The 18506-nt window shown below is 51.9% G+C and overlaps 1 protein-coding gene across 1 annotated transcript in view; it reads left to right on the plus strand.

The window, feature by feature from the left end:
* Window positions 1-18506, plus strand: part of mao (monoamine oxidase) — a 354990-nt gene that overhangs the window by 293164 nt on the left and 43320 nt on the right. Inside the window, exons 12-13 of the mRNA XM_072513844.1 lie at window positions 624-721; window positions 4661-4772. Of these exons, the coding sequence (XP_072369945.1) occupies window positions 624-721; window positions 4661-4772 (210 nt within the window). The remainder of the gene's footprint in view (window positions 1-623; window positions 722-4660; window positions 4773-18506) is intronic.

An 18506-nucleotide genomic window follows, 5' to 3' on the forward strand; every position in this document is an offset into this window, starting at 1 on the left:
AATAGCTTATTTGTAGTATAAGATAAATTGAGTGCACATGGGATATTTGTTCAGCATATTTTGCCCAGCCCTTGTACTTTGTGAACTTGCTTAAGCCTTGTATCCATCCTCCGTGCTCTACTAATTGAGAGAGCGGCAAAGGTGGACAGCTGATCAGCCAAATACTGTGCTTAATGGTTTACAGCAACCACTAGCTGTTCCCAGAACAGCCCCATAAACCTGCATCAGTGATGACCATCTCCATTGGTGTAAGCTCATCACTTTTTGGAGATGCTCTGCTACATGATTGTACTGATTTAGTGGCAGTTGAGTGTCCCTGTACATTTCCATGCATACCATTGCTGGATGGCATTTCCTCATAATGCTGTCCAAGTACAGAACACTAGCCATCTTTGAGCTCAGAATCCCTGGGTCACAGTTGTTACAAACACAAGTTGCCACAGATGATGTTCCCTGCAGATTCCTTCCAGGTTTCCTGGACCACATGCTCTTAGACTGTCTGCTGCAAAGCTTGCCTTCAAAGATCTGTATCCACTGTCTTTCTAAATGATGTATTCAAACCAAAAAGACACAATATATCACAGAATTGTAAGCTTTTTGTGTCTTTGTATTTTTTTGTCCAGCCCGTTCATTATGAAGAGAAGAACTGGTGTGAAGAGCAGTATTCAGGTGGATGTTACACTGCGTACTTCCCTCCAGGAATTCTGACTCAGTATGGCAAGTATGTACACTAATTTTATTAGCTCCATCAGTTAAACACTCACTGAAGTGTGCATGAATTCAGATTGGACCTTGTAGAGCAGGAAATTGTGGATTTAATCAGCATTCTTGTACAGAACATTTGTTCAGCTTTATTGCCATTCTGCAAAATGAAATCCTGCTTCTCCATACTGGTCAAAAGGAACGCTTGCTGTAACATCCATAGATCGGGTTAAAAAGCTGTATATTGTCCTGCAGTGCTCTTGTTTCTGTTGATAGTGAGGTGCTGTTTGGAACTTTGTGCCCAGTTACATCAATTTTATTAAGGCAGTAAGTAGTGCATGTCGAATGTATTGATTGCACTGTTCAGCTGCACACCTTCATTATACATAAGAACATAAACATAAGAACTAGGAGCAGGAGTAGGCCATCTGGCCCCTCGAGCCTGCTCTGCCATTCAATGAGGTCATGGCTGATCTTTGTGGACTCAGCTCCACTCTCCGGCCCGTACACCATATCCCCGAATCCCTTTATTCTTTAGAAAGGTATCTATCTTTTTCTTAAAAACGTTTAAAGAAGGAGCCTCAACTGCTTCACTGGGCAAGGAATTCCAGAGATTCACAACCCTTTGGGTGAAGAAGTTCCTCCTAAACTCGGTCCTAATTCTACTTCCCCTTATTTTAAGGCTATGCCCCCTAATTCTGCTTTCCCCAACCAGTGGAAACAACCTGCCCGCATCTATCCTATTGATTCCCTTCAGAATTTTATATGTTTCAATAAGATCCCCCCGCATCCTTCTAAACTCCAGTGAGTACAGTCCCAGTCTACTCAACCTCTCATCATAATCTAATCCCCTCAACTCTGGGATCAACCTAGTGAATCTCCTCTGCACTCCCTCCAGTGCCAATATGTCCTTTCTCAGGTAAGGAGACCAAAACTGAACACAATACTCCAGATGTGGCCTCACCAACACCTTATACAATTGCAGCATAACCTCCCTAGTCTTGAACTCCATCCCTCTAGCAATGAAAGACAAAACTCGATTAGCCTTCTTAATCACCTGTTGCACCTGCACACCAACGTTTTGCGACTCGTGCACCAGCACACCCAGGTCCCTCTGCACAGCAGCATGTTTTAACATCTTACCGTTTAAATAATAATCCATTCTGCTGTTATTCCTCCCAAAATGGATAGCCTCACACTTGGCAACATTGAATTCCATCTGCCAGACCCTAGCCCATTCACCTAACCTATCCAATTCCTTCTGCAGACTTCCGGTATCCTCTGCACTTTTTGCTTTACCACTCATCTTAGTGTCGTCTGCAAACTTTGCCACATTGCACTTGGTCCCCAACTCCAAATCATCTATGTAAATTGTGAACAACTGCGGGCCCAACACTGATCCTTGAGGGACCCCACTAGTTACAGGTTGCCAACCAGAGAAACACCCATTTATCCCCACTCTCTACTTTCTGTTAATTAACCAATCCTCTACCCATGCTACCACTTTACCCTCAATGCCATGCATCTTTAGTTTATGCAGCAACCTTTTGTGTGGCACCTTGTCAAAATCTTTCTGGCAATCCAGATATACCACATCCATTGGCTCCCCGTTATCTACTGCACTGGTAACGTCCTCAAAAAATTCTACCAAATTAGTCAGACACGACCTACCCTTTATGAACCCATGCTGCGTCTGCCCAATGGGACAATTTCCCTCCAGGTGCCCCGCTATTTCCTCCTTAATGATAGATTCCAGCATTTTCCCTACATCCGAAGTTAAGCTTACCAGCCTATAATTACCCGCTTTCTGCCGACCTCTTTTTTTAAACAGTGAAAAGGTTAGAATAAAGGTTTATACTGGGCCAAAGTAGATGTGTGGGACTTTACGCTGTATTTTGGTATTTATTATACTTGATATGATGGTCCTTGAAGGGAAATGAGTGATGTAATTGCTTTGCAAATGGAGTTGAAATAAATAAGGATGAGGTTAATAGAAACCTGGGGCAGAATTTTACACTCCCTGATTGGTGGGTAAATTGGAGCATGTATCTCCCCAAACTGTTTCCCATTTTATGGGGGCAATGGAGGCATTGGGTAGCCCACCCACTTATGGACTTATTGAAACCCTTAAATGGGCATTTCATGGTAACTTAATGACTGTTTCTCATCCCTGTGGCTTTTTACTCGCTGCATATGCCAGGTGGGTAGTCAGGCAGTTTTTACTGGATGAGCTGGCATCAGACAAGCTGTGGGTATGAGGGTGGGGGTCACCCTTGGGGGTGCCCTGTGCCAATCAGAGACACCCTTTCCCGAAAACAAGGTTTCCCCCTTCCCCACCTCTTAAACCCAAGTGCCCAACCAGCACTCTCTTGCTGAGGCCTGCCAGCCAGGCCCTGCCTAATTCCCAGACAACTAAGGATGCCCACATCTCGTAAATGAATTTAAAAAAAAGAATAAACAGGTTTGCATAATTGGAAAGGCAAAATACTGTAGATGCTGGGAATTTGAAATGAAATACAGGAAGTATTCAGCAGGTCAGGCAGCATCTGTGGAGCGAAACAGAGGGTGCGACGTTGGTCTTTCACCAGCCTTGTTTCACTTGAGCGAGAGCATAACGAGGCTGGAGAATCAGGCCCTTAGATTTCTTTTAGCACTGGAGATCGGGCTGCCATTTTGAAAGCTGCCCCGATCTCTAAGCTGCAACCCGGTCCCTGGGGGTCCCCCCACTTCAAGCCCCCTTACAGCACCCCCTCCCTTCCAGGACCCCCACCCATCACCACCACCCCCCCCCCCCCCCGAACCTCCCAGAGGCCCCAACTTATGTGCTCTGCACACTCCACTCTTCAAACTCTCCCTCCACTCTCCTTTTATGGGCATGGCACCCTCACCCCCTGGCCCTTGGCAGTGCCACCCTGGCACCTGGGCACCCTTTCAGTGCCACCCAGGCAATGCTCTGTTGGCTTGGCAGGGTGGTAGTGGCAAGGTGCCCGCGCTCCAGTGGGAGTGCCAGCGGGCCACCCTGCACTGACCCTGACCACCCAGGGGTCTCCGATGTCCCAGGAGACCCCCGGGTGCTGTTCCGCCTGGTCCACGTTTGTGTGGACCAGTGCTGAACGACGCCCAGTTCCGGGCTCGCTGGAGAGGCTGGAGAATGGCCAGTGAATGCTAGATAAGTTCACTTACGGGTGGTTTAAAACCAGCTTCGGCGCATGGCATTTGGTCCTGCCTCTTGTTGACGGGATTGTGACTCCGACACCTCACGGAACTTGCGCGAATCCTGCGATTTGTGGAGACTGCCGGGAAGTCCACGAGAGGGCCGCACCGTGCTTGAATGAGAGCATAACGCTGCCAGTGGATTGCACCCAGAGTTTTCATCAGAACTCCTAATGAAACGCCATCGACCTGAAAGGTTAACTCCATTTTGTTTCTACCCAGATGCAGAACTGGTATTTCAAGCATTTTCTGATTTTTATTCGCATAAGTATTCACAGATTGACTCTAATAAAAGATAACTTCAGGACAGATATCAGAAAGTTCATCATGCAGAGTGGAAATCTAGAATTTTACCTGTGATACCTCTGTGGTAGAATTGTGGAAGCCCCTGGAATCATTTAAAGAAAAAAGTTGATACTTCAATGGGAAGAGCGTACAGTTGTTCTGGATACATGAATCAGGATAGCTCAAATGGCCTTTCTCAGCTTTAAGTATCTCATCATGTTGATGCTGCCAGTGGGTGCCAACAAAATGAATGATTTCCATTCTTCCCTGGAGGAGCACAGAATGGGAAAAACACACACAAAAATTGGCACCACTTTTTATAATTACACCTACAAATATAGTTGTCCTGGTTGATGCTGGCTAGCTGCACATGTGCACATCCACATTCCTATTGATTAATTATAGCAGTGTTCCATATCCTAAACATCATGTTGTTGATGAATATTTTTTGTCTTTGAAGAATCTTAAGGCAGCCATTTGAGAAGATCTTCTTTGCTGGCACTGAGACGGCCACCGAGTGGAGTGGATATATGGACGGTGCTGTGCAGGCCGGGGAGAGAGCAGCCAGAGAGGTAGGGCAAAAGGAATCCTTTACTGTAATAGACTAGCATTTTTTATTGTGCTGCTCAACAAAACTCCGGTTGATTGAAAACATATCCTGGTGTTGGGAAGTAAGTGCGACTGAATCATGCAGTGAAATAAAAATAGTCTTTGGCATAAGTGGAGACATTCCTAGTACCTCATTACTGAGAAGATAGGCTGGATTCTTTGGTTCCCCAGTGTTGCTAACTTTTGGTTGGTTCAATTGGCTCTGTTTTATAACCTTTGCTCTCGAGTCGCCAGGTATCTTTATGATACCGCCACGAGGTTCAAGTCCAAGTAATGATCAATAACTCAATATAACGATTAGTAAGATTCAAATCGAAGCACATTTATTATACACAGTAATCGCTACTCATGCACAAATTCTACGTCTAAGCTACGTCTACAACTAACAGGCCTGTACTTAACTTCGGACTGGCCCACCAGGTCAGGGGAATAAATGGCCTTTCGTTCGGGTTCTGAGTCTGCGGGATTCGAAGTTGGTACGGATTGGTAGCTAGGAGCGCCTATCTCGTAGCGAGCATTGACTTAAGACTTACGGTCTCTCGACGGCAACTGCACCAGTCACGGTCAAGGTTGGTTCGCGTTGCTGTGTGACCCGGTCAAGAAGAACGATTTGAACTTGGGGCTTAACTTTTATAGTCCCCCCCCCAGGACCCCGGAGCCTGCCTGCGCCGCCTTGTCCCGCCGTTTAAAAGGTGGTTTAATCCACGCTGGCATTCCAGCAGCGGGACTTCGGCCCATCACGGGCCGGAAAATCGGCGAGGGTGGGCCCGCCGAATGCGATTCCCGCCCCCGCCGAATCTCTGGTGGCGGAGACTTCGGGACTTCACGCCAGCCCCCGGCGATTCTCCGACCCGGCGGGGGGTTGGAGAATCCCGCCCCATGTGTTTGCCTAAAGCATGCTGCTTGCAACGTAAGTACATCTTTAATAATGCTGGTTTTCTAGTACTTTACTTATGAGACTCGATTGGCACCCCCGGAAACCAGCGGCACGCGATTCGCACCGGGCTGCTCGGAGAACCCGGATGGGCCGAGCGGCGGCTACGACATGCCAGGCTCCATGTTGGTGAGGAGCCGGCGTGCGTAAGACGTTCCCCACGCATGCGCAGGATGGCATTCCCGACGTGGCGGTCGTGGGCTATTGAAAGCGCCACCCCCCCCCCCCGGCGCGGAGAAGGGAACCCCCGCGCACGCGTGGAATCACACGTTCCACGCATGCGCTGTTCTGCGCTGGTTGGAGCTGCGGGGACACACCGGCTCCGACCTAGCCCCCTAGGAAGGGGTGCATTCCTCATTATTGGGGACCGTTATCGCCGGAGTGGTTGGCGGCGCTTTTCACGCCGGCGTGGGGACATAACCCCATTATTGGAGAATCCCACCCATAAGAAATCAACAGCCCGTCCGTCATATTATTAAAAGATCATTAGTGGGCAATTGAGCTTGTTAACGAGTCAATGGACCTGAATATTATGCTGCCCACAGCATAATCCGGTTGGCACAGGCAGCTGGGCGAGAGTGGTGGAGGGTCTATTTTTGCACCGTCTGAGGTGAAAAAGCAGGAAGGGGGGGGGGCATTGTTCAGGGGGTGCCCTGCACACACCGGGGTACCAGATACATAATGATACTCCCACTTTGTTCTTCCCCGCCTGGCCTCCAAACCCCAATATCACATCCCCCTCGCCTCCGCTCCCCCGCCCCCAAGGTATCCAATCCCTCACCAATAAAAAAGCCCCCTGCCATGGCGCAAACAGTGTTAACAGCATTCTCTATGGGCCTGCCAGCAGTCCCAGCAGTACCCAGTACTGAGATCTGGAGCTGCTGGGACTGCTAGAGTCACCGGCCAGTCTGATTAGTTAGCAGCTCTCAGGGATGTGACTTTTGTCCCTGAGGGGCAGATGTCCCACTCTCTCTGCTCTCATAAGCTGCTGGTGGTGTTATTCCTGCGGGATGACATTTTTAAAAGTTGGATACATTTTATGACAGAGCAGTAGCCTCCCCCCCGTCCCCCGTCCCCACCCCCAGCTCCCTGTAAAATCCAGTCTGACATTTCAAGAGTGCTTCATTGAAATATTTTAGGATTACATGAAAATCTCAAAGGCTCTATCCAAAAGGAAGTTCTTTCTTCCTTTTATTTTCCTTCCGTCCTACCTTCCCTTTCGTTTGGATATCACTTTAATGCCACCTTTTGTGAATGCTGAAATCGTCATATTTAATAGCATTTTACTTCAGTCAGTAGCTTTCTACCATTGCAGGTTAAATACATTTCAATTTGAAATAAAGGAGCATTTCAGTGGCTCAGAATGAATTTAAAGGCTGGAGCAAAAAGGAGATATACAATCATTATCAGGGAATACTATGCAATTATATTTGAGAAACATAGAAAGTAAGTAAATGGAGAGTACCGGGAGGCAAAGACGAGAAATGAAAGCCTGAGATGAACCAATGACCAAAGCCATAAAAGTGTAGCCAGTTACCAGGAAATGAGGAGAGTTTTCCTAAGCGCATTTTATTAAAACTTGTATCAAAGTAGTTACAGCAAATAAACACCCCGGGAAACATTCTTCCCAACAATCAACTATACAGTTTGTACAGATTTTCCTCCTTTTTCACCCCCCCTTCCCATCACCCCCCACCCTGTGACGACCAGCTCCTCAAACACGGTCACAAACATCCCCCACCTTTTCTCGTACTCCCCTGCTGAGTCCCTTAACTCATACTTTATCTTCTCTAACCGCAGGAAGTCGTACAGGTCACCCAACCATGCTGCTACCCCCGGTGGCGATGCCGACCGCCACTCCAGCAAAATTCGCCGCCGCAATCAGAGAGGCGAAGGCCATGACATCGGCTTTCCTCCTCTCCATGAGCTCCGGCTTCTCTGAAACCCCAAATATCGCCACCAAAGGGTCCGGGTCCACCTCCTCCTCCACTATCCTGGCTAAGACCGCAAACTCTCCCACCCAGAATCTTCCCAATTTTTCACAACTGCAAAACATGTGCACATGATTCGCTGGCCCCCGCCCACACCTCTCACACTCATCTGCTATCCCCTGAAAGAACCCACTCATTCTTGCCCGAGTCATATGCACCCTGTGCACCACCGTTTTAAAAAAAATATTTTTATTAAGGTTTTTTAACAACACAATTTTTTCCCCTTACAAATAACCCCCCCCCCCCCCCGTAACAAAATAACGCAAATTCTCCCTGAGCAAGATATATACAAGGCAAGATGGTATATTTACATAGCTTTATACACTGGCTCTTGGCCGCGCGTACCGTTTCCTCCCACACTCCATGCTGTCTCCCGCTCGTCCATCCCCTCAAACAGTCTCTCGTTCCCCCCTCCCCCCCCCCCCCCCCCCCCAGGGTTGCTGCTGCTGCTGATCGACCTTCTTCTAACGCTCCGCGAGATATTCTAGGAACGGTTGCCACTGCCTGTAGAACCCCTGTGCAGACCCTCTCAAAGCAAACTTAATTCTCTCCAATTTTATGAACCCCGCCATGTCGTTGATCCAGGCCTCCAGGCTAGGGGGCTTCGCCCCCTTCCACAATAGCAAGACCCTTCGCCGGGCTACTAGGGACGCAAAGGCCAGAATTCCGGCCTCTTTCGCCTCCTGCACTCCCGGCTCATCCACCACTCCAAATATTGCTAGCCCCCAGCTTGACTTGATCCGGACTTTCACCACCTGGGATATTACTCCCGCCACTCCTCTCCAGAACCCCTCCAATTCCGGGCATGACCAAAACATATGGACATGGTTCGCCGGGCTCCCTGAACATCTTTCACATCTATCCTCTACTCCAAAGAACCTACTCAGCCTCGCCCTCGTCAAATGCGCTCTGTGAACCACCTTAAATTGTATCAGACTGAGCCTGGCACACGAGGAGGAGGTATTAACCCTACCCAGGGTGTCGGCCCATAGCCCTTCCTCAATCTCCTCCCCCAGCTCCTCCTCCCATTTACCTTTCAGTTCTTCTCCGAGCGCTTCCCCCTCTTCTTTCATCTCTTGGTATATTTCCGACACCTTGCCATCCCCGACCCAAACCCCAAGATCACCCTATCTTGAACTTCTTGTGCCGGGAGCAACGGAAATTCCCTCACCTGTCGCCTCACAAAAGCCCTCACCTGCATATATCTAAATGCATTTTCCGGGGGTAACTCAAATTTCTCCTCCAGTGCCCCTAGGCTCGCAAATGTCCCGTCAATGAACAGGTCCCCCATTCTTCTTATCCCCGCCTGATGCCAGCCTTGGAACCCCCAGTCCATCTTCCCCGGGACAAACCGGTGGTTACCCCTGATCGGGGACCACACCTATGCTCCCATTGCACCCCTGTGTCTTCTCCACTGGCCCCAGATCTTTAGTGTTGCTGCCACCACCGGGCTTGTGGTGTATTTTGTCGGCGAGAGCGGCAGCGGTGCCGTTACCAACGCCCCCAGGCTCGTTCCTTTACAGGAGCCATCTCCATCCTCTTCCATGCCGCCCCCTCTCCCTACATAACCCACTTACGGATCATCGCCACATTTGCTGCCCAGTAGTAACTCTCTAGGTTTGGCAAAGCCAACCCTCCTCGGTCCCTGTTGCGTTCCAAGAACCCTCTCCTAACCCTCGGGGTCTTATTTGCCCACACATACCCCATAATACTCCTACCTACTCTCTTGAAAAAGCCCTTGGTGACCACAATGGGGAGGCACTGAAACACGAACAAAAACCTCGGAAGGGCCACCATTTTGACCGACTGCACCCTACCCGCCAACGAGAGCGGGAGCATGTCCCATCTTTTAAAATCCTCCTCCATTTGCTCCACCACCCTCGTCAAATTCAGTTTATGTAGGGCCCCCCAACTTCTGGCTATCTGGATCCCCAGATACCGAAAACTCCTCTCCGCCCTCCTCAGCGGTAGGTCCCCTATCCCTCTTTCTTGGTCCTCTGCCTGTAATACAAAAAGCTCACTCTTCTCTACATTAAGCTTGTAGCCCGAAAACTCTCCAAACTCCTTCAGAGTCTGCATGACCTCCACCATCCCCTCCATTGGGTCCGCCACGTATAGCAGCAGGTCATCCGCATATAGCGATACCTGATGCTCCTCACCCCCGCGGACTATCCCCCTCCATTTCTGAGACTCCCTAAGTGATATGGCCAAGGGTTCGATCGCCAATGCAAACAACAGGGGGAACAGGGGGCACCCCTGTCTCGTCCCTCGGTACAGCCGAAAGTACTCTGACATCCGCCGGTTTGTCACTACGCTCGCCACCGGGGCGCTGTAAAGGAGCTTAACCCATCTAATGAACCCTCCCCCGAACCCAAACCTGCGCAATACCTCCCAGAGGTACTCCCACTCTACTCGGTCAAAGGCTTTTTCCGCGTCCATAGCTGCCACTATCTCCGCCTCTCCCTCCTCCGATGTCATCGTTATCACGTTTAAGAGCCGCCGCACATTGGTATTTAACTGCCTGCCCTTTACGAATTCCGTTTGGTCCTCGTGAATCACCCCCGGGACACAGTCCTCAATCCTAGTGGCCAGTACCTTCGCCAATAGCTTAGCATCCACATTGAGGAGCGAAATCGGCCTGTACGATCCACACTGCAGTGGATCCTTGTCTCGCTTTAGGATCAGGGAGATTGTCGCCTCCGACATTGTCTGGGGCAGGGTTCCCTCCTCTCTTGCCTCGTTGAAGGTCCTCACTAGTAGCGGGGCCAGCAGGTCCACATATTTTCTGTAGAATTCCACCGGGAACCCGTCCGGCCCCGGGGCCTTCCCCGCCTGCATGCTCCCCAAACCCTTACTCAACTCCTCCAGCCCAATTGGTGCCCCCAAACCAACCGCCTCCTGCTCCTCCACCCTCGGGAACCCCAGCTGGTCCAGGAATCGCCTCATCCCCCCTTCCCCCACTGGAGGCTGGGATCTGTACAGCTCTTCATAGAAGTCCTTAAATACCTTATTTATTTTCGTTGCACTTCGAACCGTGGCTCCCCTTCCACCTTTGATTCCCCCTATTTCCCTCGCTGCTGCCCGCTTACGGAGCTGGTGCGCCAGCATCCGACTAGCCTTTTCCCCGTACTCGTAAGTCGCCCCTTGCGCCTTCCTCCACTGTGCCTCCGCCTTGCCCGTGGTCAGCAGGTCAAACTCCGACTGGAGCCGTCGCCTTTCCCCAAGTAATCTTTCCTCCGGGGCCTCTGCGTATTTCCAATCCACCCGCAAGATCTCCCCCACTAGCCTCTCCCTTTCCATTCACTCTATCTTCTCCCTATGAGCCCTGATGGAGATCAGCTGTCCCCTGATCACCGCCTTCAATGTCTCCCATACCACCCCCACTCGCACCTCCCCGTTGTCGTTGGCCTCCAAGTACCTTTCAATACACCCCCTCACCTTCCCACACACCACCTCATCGGCCAGGAGTCCCACATCCAGCCGCCACAGCGGGCGTTGGTCCCTCTCCTCTCCCAGCTCCAGTTCCACCCAGTGCGGGGCATGGTCCGAAACGGCTATGGCCGAATACTCCGTCCCCCCCACTCTCGGGATGAGCGCCCTGCCCAGAACAAAGAAATCTATCCGGGAGTAAGCCTTATGCACGTGGGAGAAAAAAGAAAATTCCCTGGCCTGCGGTCTTGCAAACCTCCATGGGTCCACTCCCCCCATCTGATCCATAAACCCCCTAAGCACCTTGGCCGCCGCCGGTCTCTTTCCCGTCCCTAATCTGGAGCGGTCCAGTGCTGGGTCCAGCACCGTATTAAAGTCCCCTCCCATTGTTAGTCCTCCTACCTCCAGGTCCGGAATGCGTCCCAACATGCGCTTCATGAATCCAGCATCATCCCAGTTCGGGGCGTATACATTTACCAACACCACCCACGTCCCTTGCAACCTACCACTCACCATCACATATCTCCCTCCATTATCCACTACGATAGTCTTGGCCTCAAATGACACATGCTTTCCCACCAGAATTGCCACCCCTCTATTTTCTGCGTCCAATTCCGAGTGGAATACCTGTCCTACCCATCCCTTTCTTAACCTGACCTGGTCCGCCACCTTCAGGTGTGTCTCTTGGAGCATGGCCACATCTGCCTTCAGTCCCTTCAAGTGCGCGAACACTCGAGCCCGCTTCACCGGCCCATTCAGGCCCCTCACGTTCCACGTTATCAGCCGGATTGGAGGGACTCTCACCCACCCCCCCCCGCCGACTAGCCATCTCCTTTTCTGGGCTGTCCCTTGTCCGCGTCTCCCTCACTCTCCAGTCCCCCAGCTGGGGGACCCCCGTCCCAGCCACCTCTTCTGTGTCCCGTTCTCTTTCGGCCAGTGCAGCAGCAACCCTTTCCCCCCCCCCTTCCCCCCCTCCCTCCTCTCCCCCCCCCTCCCTCCTCTCCCCCCTCCCCCCCCCCCCTCCCGCTAGATCCCCGTCTAGCTTTTTTACTCCCCCCATATCCCTCTCGTAAGTCAGCTGACACCTGCTGACCCCGGCTTCCCCCGCCATCCCTTTAATCCCCCTGTGTGGGAATCTCCCAATCGATGTACATTCCTTTGTTCCCCTTCCCGCCCTTTTTTTTTTGCCACTCGCGGGAAAGACAACCCCGCGCTTCCCAAAGCCTGCCCCGCCCCCCATGGCGCTGCTCCTGTCATGGCCTTGTCCCTCTCCCCCAGCCCATATATCCTTTCCTGCGCGTGGTTGACCCCCTATGTACAACAACCATCATACTTCACCCCTCAAACACTCCTCTCCCACACAAACCCTCAATTAGAGTCCAATTTTTCAGCTAATCTAAAGGTCCACGCCTCTTCGGGCGTTTCGAAGTAGTGGTGTTGGCCATTATGTGTAACCCACAGTCGCGCTGGCTGCAGCATTCCAAATTTCACCCCTTTCCGGTGCAGCCCTGCTTTGGCCCGGTTGAAACCGCTCTCCGCTTAGCGACCTCCGCGCTCCAGTCCGGGTATATTCTGATCTCCGCGTTGTCCCACGTGCTGCTCCGTTCCTTCTTGGCCCATTTCAGGACCCACTCTCTGTCTGTAAACCGGTGAAAACTCACCACCATCGCCCTTGGCGGCTCTTTTGCATTGGGCTTCCTCGCTAGCACTCTGTGCGCCCCATCCAGCTCCAGCAACCCCGGGAGGCCTCCGCACCCATCAGCGTCCCGATCATTGACCGGGGCTGGTTTAGCACACTGGGTTAAATCGCTGGCTTTTAAAGCAGACCAAGGCAGGCTAGCAGCACGGTTCGATTCCCGTACCAGCCTCCCCGAACAGGCGCGGAATGTGGCGACTAGGGGCTTTTCACAGTAACTTCATTTGAAGCCTACTTGTGACAATAAGCGATTTTCATTTTTAGGGCAGCACGGTAGCACAAGTGATTAGCACTGTGGCTTCACAGCGCCAGGGCCCCAGGTTCGATTCCCCGCTGGGTCACTGTCTGTGCGGAGTTTGCACGTTCTCCCCGTGTGTGCGTGGGTTTTCTCCGGGTGCTCCGGTTTCCTCCCACAGTCCAAAGACGTGCAGGTTAGGTGGATTGGCCATGCTAAATTACCCGTAGTGTCCATAAGGGTTGGGAGGGGTTATTGGGTTGCGGGGAAAAGGTGGAAGTGAGGGATTAATGTGGGTCGGTGCAGACTCGATGGGCCGAATGGCCTCCTTCTGCACTGTATGTTCTATGTAATCTATGTAATCTATGTAATTGTGCCCACATATGCCGCGGCATCGGCCCCCTCCACTTCTTCTGGGAGACCCAGGATCCTCAAGTTGTTTCTCCTTGATCTGTTCTCCAGGTCTTCGAGTCTTCTCGCCCACGTCCTGTGCAGCGCCTCGTGCCGCTCCACTCTCTCCGCCAGGCCCACGAGCTCGTCGCCGTTCTCACTCACTTTTTCCTGGATCTCCTGAATCTTCACCTCTTGGGCTTTCTGGGTTGCTCCAAGTTTTTCCACCATTGCCAGTATAGGCGCCACCATCTCCTTACACAGCTCCTCGAAGCAGCACTTGATGAACTCTTTCATCTCCTCTCTGTCCATGGGCGCCGCCATTTTGTTTTTTTCTTCTTTCTTCTCCCGCTGCTCCAGGGCCGCTTTCCTCGCTGTTTCACTGCGGGTCCGGTCCATGCAGAGCTGAAGGGGGCTTCCTCCGTTCTTCCCCACAGGTTGGTTTTTTTTTACAGGTCCGTTGGGGCTCCGTTAGCGGGCCCAAAAGTCCGTTTCTGCGGGATCTGCCGAATTGCGCGGCTTAGCTCCGCATCGCCGCGACCCGGAAGTGAGACTCCCTGTGCACCACCTTAAACTGTATCAGGCTCATCCTTGCACAAGAGGTGGTCCCGTTTACCCTTCGCAGTGCCTCACTCCATACTCCCCAATTGATCTCCATTCCCAACTCCGCTTCCCATTTCTCCTTGATCTTCACCACCCTCTCCCTGCTCCCTGCTCCCCCAGCCATTTATATATATCCCCAATTCTTCCCTCCCCTTCCACATCCGGAAGGAACAGTCGCTCCAGCAGGGTGTTTCCCGGGAATCTCGCGAACCCCTTCCAGACCTTTCGTGCAAAGTCCCTAACCTGTAGATACCTGAACTCACTATCCGTTGACCGCTCTACCCTCCCCCTTAGCTCCTCCAGACTGGTGAATCCTTCCTCCAAATACAATTCCCTCACCTTGACCAGCCCCCCTTCCCTCCACCTCCTGTATACACTACCCACCCCACCCCGGCTCAAACCCATGATTCTCGCACAGCGGCGTTAGCACCGACATCCCTTCCATCCTAAAATGCCTCCTCAGCTGATTCCATATCTTCACTGTGGACTCACCACTGGGCTCCCTGAATACTACTCGGAGCCATTGGCAATGCTGCCGTCACCATAGCCCTCAAACTAGACCCCTTACAAGATTCCCCCTCCATCCTAACTCACTCTACTCCTTCTCCTTCCCATCACCGCTGCACCTTGTCCACATTCGCCGTCCAATAATAATGAAGCAGGTTTGGCAACGCCAACCCCCCCTGCTGCCTCTGCATCTGTAACATGGTCCTCCCCACCCTCGGCACCTTCCCCGCCCATACAAAGTCAGAAATGATCGTGCCCACTTTCCGAAAAAAGGCCTTTGGTATAAAGATCGGGAGAGCCTGAAAGATAAACAATAACCTCGGCAGAATATTAATTTTCACTACTTGGACTCTCCCCGCCAACGTTAAGTACAGTGTATCCCACCTCTTAAGATCCTTCCTGGCCTCCTCCACCAGCTTTGTTAAGTTCCACTTATGGAGCCCCGTCCATTCCCTCGCTCCCTGAATCCCCAAGTACCTAAACCTATCCCTCGCTTTCGTAAATGGCATTCCCCTAAATTAGCCCGCTAAGCCAGCTCATCAACCGGGAATACCTCGCTTTTCCCTACATTCAGCGTGTATCCCGAGAACCCTCCAAACCTCCCAACAAGCCCATAATCCTTCCTATACTCTCCAACGGATCCGAAACATACAGAAAGAGGTCATCGGCATAGAGCGACACCCAATGCTCCCTCTGTCCCCTCATTATCCCCTGCCACTCTGCCGACCCCCTGAGAGCCATCGCCAATGGCTCTATGGCCAGCGCAAACAGCAGCGGCGACAGCGGGCACCCCTGCCTCGTACCCCTGTGTAAGCCAAAGCTTTGTGAGCTCATATTATTCGTCCTCACCCTCGCTCTTCGCGGCACATACAGCAACCGCACCCATGCCACAAATCTCGGCCCAAATCCAAACCTTCCCAAAACTTCGAACAAGTACCGCCACTCCACCCGATCAAATGCTTTCTCCGCGTCCATGGACACCACCACCTCCGATACCAGAGCTCTCAACGGATTCATCACCACATTCAACAGCCGTCTTGTATTACTCGCGAGCTGCCTGCCCTTCACGAAGCCTGTTTGTTCTTCTGCAACCACCCCCGGGACACAATCCTCCATCCTCCCCGCCAACAATTTAGCCAATACCTTCACATCCGTGTTCAATAGTGATATGTGTCTATCCGACCCACATTCTACCGGATCCTGCCCTTTTTTGGGGATTAGTGTGATTACTGCCTGCTTCATCGTCTCTGGCAACTCCCCCTTCTCCAGTGCTTCATTAAACGCCCCCAACAGATGTGGTGCCAGGTCCGCTGCAAATTCCTTATAAAATTCTACCAGGTACCCATCCGGCCCAGGGGTCTTCCCCGACTTCATAGCCCTGATACTATCCAGCACCTCCCTCAGCCCCAGGGGCTCCTCCAACGCCTGCCTCTTTGCTTCCTCCACCTGGGGAAATTCCAGCTCGTCCAGAAACCGCCCCATGCCCCCCTCCTCTCCTCCTGGGTCTGCCTCATAAAGTCCCTGGTAATACTCTCTAAATGCCTCATTTATCTTCCCTGGCTCTGGTACCACATCCCCAGCCCCAGTCCGGATCTTCAATATTTCCCTGGACGCAGCCTGCCTCCACAGCTGGTGCACCAGCATGCGGCTCGCCTTCTCCCCATACTCATATTGCACCCCTCTTGCCCTACGCAGTTGCCCTACCGTCCTCCTCATTGTCAGCCTGTCAAATTGCCCCTGCAGCTCTTTCCTCCTCGACAATCCCTCCACGATGGGCACCCTCGAATATTCCCTGTCCACCTCCACTGTCTCGCTCACTAGACGGTCATGTTCCACCCTCCTTTCCTTATTCGCACGTACTGTAAATGAGGTAATTTCACCCCGGACCACTGACTTCAGTGCTTCCCAAAACATGCCCGCCGACACCTCCCCATTCTGATTGAACTCCACATAATCTCTAATCGCCAACTGCATCTTATCACAAAAACCTCCATCCGCCAACAACCCCGAGTCAAACCTCCACCCCGACCTCTGCCCTCGTCCCGTACTGAACCGAATATCCAGCCAGTGGGGTGCATGGTCCGAGATAACTATCCCCGCATACTCTGCCCCCTCCACCCCAACCAAAATCTCCCGATTCACTACAAAGTAATCGATCCTTGAATACACCTTATAGACGTGTGAAAAGAAGGACATGTGAAAAGAAGGAATACTCCCTTCCCCCTGGGTTCTGAAATCGCCATGGATCCACCATACCCATCCTCTCCATAAACCCCCCGAGCTCCCTTGCCATTCGTACCCTACCCATCGACCTGGGGCTCGATCTATCCACCCTCGGCTCCAGGACACAGTTAAAATCTCCTCCCATGATCAACTGGTACGTGGCCAAATCCGGGATTGCTGCCAGCAACCCCCTCATAAAACTCACATCATCCCAATTTGGGGCATACACATTTACCAACACTACCAGTGCCCTTTCCAATACCCCACTCACAATCACATATCTCCCACCTGGATCTCTCACCTCCTTCGCACTCACGAATCCCATTTTTTTGCTTATTAAAATCACCACACCCCTCGATTTCAAATCAAACCCCGAGTGAAAAACCTGCCCGACCTACCCCTTCCTTAACCTAACCTGGTCCTTCACAGGGAGGTGTGTCTCCTGCAAAAAGACCACCCCCGCTTTCAAGCTCCTGAGGTGCGCGAACACCCGCGACCTTATAACCGGCCCATTCAGTTCCCGGACGTTCCACATTACCAACCTTACCGGAGGCTTGCACCTCCAATCCCCTCTACCGTCCGTCATCTTCCCCACTTAACTTCTGCCCCTTTAATTCCACTCTGTACCTAGCCCATCCCAGATGACCCCTTTCTTCTCCCTTGACCATGTCATCTCTCACCTCCTGCCATGTCGCTGAACCCCCCCCCCGCCCCCGCTTTTCCCCTTCCCCTTCTTCCCCACCCCACTTCCCCTTTCCCCCTCTTGGCCTTCTCCCCCACCACCTCATTTTCTCTTTCGCCATAAATTTATGGAGTCTCACGATCACCGCCCGCGGCGGCTCCCCAGCTCTAGGCTTCTGCCTCAGAGACCTGTGCGCTCGGTCCACTTCAGGTGCCTTATCCAGCACCCCTTCTGCCACCAGTCCTGCCAGCATCTGTGAGACGTAACTCGTGGCACTCACACCTTCCACTCCTTCAGACAGGCCCATTATTCGCAGGTTCTGTCTTCTCGAGGTATTCTCCTGCTCCTCAACCTTTGCCCTCAACGTTTTACAAAGGTCACCTAGGAGCCCCACCTCCGCCTCCAGAGCCACCACACGATCGCTGTTGTCCGAGATCACTCCTTCGATCTCCCGAATCTGCCACCCCTGCAACTCCAAACACCTCTCCATCCACTTCAAAGTACTCTTCAGGGTGCCACAGCCTCTGCAATGACCTTTGCATGATCCTCACGCATTTCTTTCCTCTGCTTATGGAATTCCTCCTTGATAAAAGTCATCAGTTCCTGTATCCGGGGCCTTACAGCTTGGCCCTCCCCCGCCTGCATGCTGGAAGAGACTGTCTGTGAAGCACCAGACTGTTTCAACTTTCCAGCCAAATCTCTCACTGCTTTCTGCCGGGTCCGGTGATCAGAAGACATACCATTCCAGGGGTTAACTACTCCTCTAACATTCACCTACGCCTTACAGCCCTGTATGTGACCACTCACTCTATGGTCACAACCGGAAGTCTGAGAGAGTTTTCCTAAGCAACTAAGTAATGGCCAAAGGGTTGAGACCATCTTATACTTGAGAGAGAATTAACGGAGATGTTTTTTAAAAATTTCCCTCCGTTTTTAGAGGATAGTTAAAGTAGAACCTTGAGCGTACTGGAACAAAGAACAATACAGCGCAGGAACAGACCCTTCAG

The sequence above is a fragment of the Scyliorhinus torazame genome, chromosome 8 (assembly GCF_047496885.1).
Source record: "Scyliorhinus torazame isolate Kashiwa2021f chromosome 8, sScyTor2.1, whole genome shotgun sequence".
NCBI classification, from domain to species: domain Eukaryota; kingdom Metazoa; phylum Chordata; class Chondrichthyes; order Carcharhiniformes; family Scyliorhinidae; genus Scyliorhinus; species Scyliorhinus torazame.